The 3655-nt window shown below is 47.5% G+C and overlaps 1 protein-coding gene across 1 annotated transcript; it reads left to right on the top strand.

Annotated features, from left to right (window-relative positions):
- Positions 1-286: 286 nt before the first annotated feature.
- Positions 287-3016, top strand: PV06_11839 (uncharacterized protein; the record flags this gene model as incomplete). Its single annotated transcript, XM_016413574.1, has 3 exons — positions 287-1301; positions 2046-2565; positions 2623-3016. 3 exons carry the CDS (start codon positions 287-289, stop codon positions 3014-3016), a joined length of 1929 nt encoding a protein of 642 aa, XP_016256046.1.
- Between the last annotated feature and the right edge of the window lie 639 nt (positions 3017-3655).

The raw sequence follows: 3655 nt of genomic DNA, 5'->3' as shown, positions 1-3655 counted from the left end.
CAGGATAAAGAAAGGTGTGTATACACTTAACAAGCAGGTCAATGGTATTTGGCTAAGGAGCAAAGACTACAAAAAATCAGATTTCTTTGTCCAGATCCTGTGGGTACTTGTCTATGTCGAGGCGAGGTTATGTTTCTTGTTTCAACGCAAACTACGTTTGCCTCAACCACGAAGGCCAAGGCTCGTAAAGGCGCACTCTAATGACCACAAACTCTGCAACATCTATGTCAACACAACTACTGTCCTACTTAATGCCTGTCGCGATTTATCACCGCTCAACAACTATATGCAGGAGTTGCAGAACAATCTCGCAGAAGTGCAGCAAATTCAGGAGATATTGAACCAAGGTTCTGCGCAATCAGAAGCGGCTAGAGATCTAATATTTGAGTTGCAATCCTCCTTGCGCTTACTGTCTAAAGGAGCGGTAGTCGAGAACAAGGACAACGATCTTGGACGCAAGGCTCAGTTCTGGCCTCCTGAAATCGCTGCAACCCTGGAGGGTGTGCAAACATCGAGTCCAAGAAGTACTGCTGTCACTCAATCTGTCGGTGCCGATAAGCATCTTGACCCGAATGAGAAGTTCCTTTTCAACGCCGATGGCTATTCCCCAGACGAAGTCGCCCATAGTCAGCCTCGAAACCAATGGGAAGATGAAGGATACATTGACCGGTGTGTCGAAATGGATACGAACCCTGTAGAAGATGCAACAAAATCGGAGACCATCCAAGAGTTACTCCAGGGACTTCATATTCCTTTACCATCCTTTGGAACTTCCGCGGAAGGACCATTGAGCCTCACCTTCTCCGAGAACGACTGGAAACAACCGATGATTGAGATTCGCCATTGTAGATGGCTCGATGAGGTCAACACAATTCTTAACCTGGATAGCCAGATCACTATTGGGTCAGCGGTTCCCCTCGAGGAGGCAGTCCTCGCAGTGTATCACTTAAACAGTCAACAATCAAAGCTTTCCAGAACGCACAGAAAGTTAATGTTCGATGCCTTGCGAGCGAGGCTACTTCACTGCGCCATTTTAGCTCGAATCGGAGGCGACAAGAGACGATACTTTGAGCTCTTCCCAGTGTCGTGTATTGGGGAGAGGATTGACTTGGTGCCAACTCCTACCGACTCTAAGGTATCTGGCTACCTCTGTAAATGGAATACGCGTGGTGACGATCAATGGGAGTGCGAGATTAGCGATCGTGGTAGCATGGTATCAAAGAAAGTGGACTGGAAGGAGCTGAAGGATGAATCATTGGTACTAAGCGGAGGAATGGGCCAACTTCATCAAGGTCTCCTTCGTAGGTATAGAGTCTGAAGTTCCATACTGAACAAAGGAAATGAACATTCTATTGGATGAAGATGGGTATCATACATCCATTCTACTGGAGCGTCTTACTACATTCTCTAGTTGTTCATGGGGAACAGCTCGCAGGCTCCGAGATACCTAAATAAGTAACAGAAATATCTCTCTGAGATTTACTCCAGGAGCCTAGCGGCTCTACCTAGGATATAGGGCCGTGATGGCCACTTGGACCCCGAGTCCATATTGTTTAGACACCAAAGAGCACTGATGCCACTTGAACTGTCCTAGGCCCTGTAGGCAGCTCTTAGCGAGTAAAGCCCCCTTACCGCGGCGGAACAATCTCTACTTATTCCCCAATTTCCAGGCTATGGGCCTTGAATCATAACATTAACTGCAAAATAGTTACTCCTCGAGCCCCTTCGCTCCTAGTCACCCGGTGGACAGTGGTAAATCATCCTGTCTCAGATTCCTTCCAGCCTCGAAACCTCTCTAGAATCGAAACCTCCTCTATCGGACCAACTATTTCCAACCGAAGAAACGGAACCTGCTTCAGACACAACAACCATCTTTTGACCACCCTTTTGTCGCTCCCTTTCGAAAACCATGGGCAAGTCAACTGTTAGTGGGAAACAAGGTGACGGCCAGCTCAAAATGATGCAGTGTCTCCTCATCCTTAGATCTCAATTTCCGCTCTCGGCTTCCTCTAACTCTGAATCTGGTAATAAACATGCACTGGAAGATTTGGTCCAAAGATGCAAGGAGGAGTGGCTTCCGAGGGTGGGCACAGAAGAGTATAAGACTTTCCAAGGTGCAGAATTGGACAGTATCAGCTGGGAAGGACTCACCTCAGAGTTTGTGTCCGCCTTCCCTGATGCCTTCCCGAAGGATGCGAAAGCTCAAAAGACACAAGCCTATCAACTTCGCAGTCAGCTCAGGCACAATCTTGAACAGATGAGCCAGCTCCGCGATTGGCCTGATAAGTCATTCCCTAGACCACTACGGCAATTCGTGTGTGCAGGCTTCACTGAGGACATGAACGTATGGTTAGTTCTTCGCGGCTCTGCTGTAATTCCTTCTGGCGATTTAACTGGTTTAAAACCGTGGATCAAACATAACCGGGACTTGAAACAGCTGGCGGAGATTCTGGGCACTTCATGTCTATTTAGCAAACCTCTCACCGATAAGAAGCTTACTGCGACATCACTTCAAGACTGTATCCAGAAGCTGGAGGTTTTATTTTGTGGCTCAGGAATTGATCAGTAAGTCCAGGGTCGGTGTAATCCGGAGTCTGTACTGACAGTTCATCTTCCTGGTAGCGTCAACTCGGGCGAAGCAACATCTGTGGTGGCATTTTACCTGTGCGAAGCGGATGACGACGCCTTTATCAGACATTTTCGAGGTTTACCTTGCCTGTCGACAATCGGTAGGGACCCCAGTTCCGAGCCTGGGAAATGGCAGTACCGATGCGTTTTGGAAAAGCACGAGTCGTCGGTCACCCAAGACGATCTCTTCATAAACAATCGACGACCGACATACTCCAAGGCCTTTGAATCTCAGTCTCAAGCTCTTCAATGCTGGGAAGACATCGTTGGAAGGTCCCAACAACTTTTAGATCATCGCTGTCCAAGGCCTTTTCCGGGCAGTATGAGCATGTCAGATCGTCCTGAGGTTTTTGAGGCCGTCAAGCTCATCCGAGCATATATGCCCTGAAGAAAATAATGACGACAGAACCACCAGGAAATTTATCTGAAATTACAAAAGTGGACGGAGATTAACAAACTGAATCAAGTCCCAGAAAAAGCTGCCGAATAACCATTGGTGTCCGAAGGACTTGTTGTTAGTATTTTCAGTCTCACTCGCTCACTCGCTCACTCATTTTACAACAGCGCTTGTGCGTGAGTTAAAGTAATGTCATACCACAGACACTATGACTAGGCAAATCGAGACTTTATGGACCGACGAGGATGGTTTCGACTGGGATACTCCTCTCGCATATGTAATATTTTAATAGCCTCATTGTTAACAGGATCAGAGTCATCTATGCAGCCCAGGCGCTCCCACAAGATTGCCTTGCCTTCTTGCTAACTGTCTTCCCCTTAATCGGGCCAGTTCCTCCGCAATCAGTTGTTGGTGGTCGCACAGTGGAGCTATGATTGCGCTATAGCACTTGATATAGACAGGCACCACAGCAAACAGTTGATTGACCGAAGGTTGAAGAAACTGGAGAGGCTCCCCTCGTGTATAGAACGTGATAGTGATAACTCCCGTAGGCGCCCTCAAGGCGAAAGACACCAAACTTGAATAACGGGAGACCAAAGTGTAGTTTTCGTCACCCGATAAGAAATTAAC

The sequence above is a fragment of the Exophiala oligosperma genome (assembly GCF_000835515.1).
Source record: "Exophiala oligosperma strain CBS 72588 unplaced genomic scaffold supercont1.77, whole genome shotgun sequence".
NCBI lineage: Eukaryota > Fungi > Ascomycota > Eurotiomycetes > Chaetothyriales > Herpotrichiellaceae > Exophiala > Exophiala oligosperma.
The sequence above is the reverse complement of the archived record's forward strand: the minus strand, read 5'-3'. Positions and strand labels throughout refer to the sequence as shown.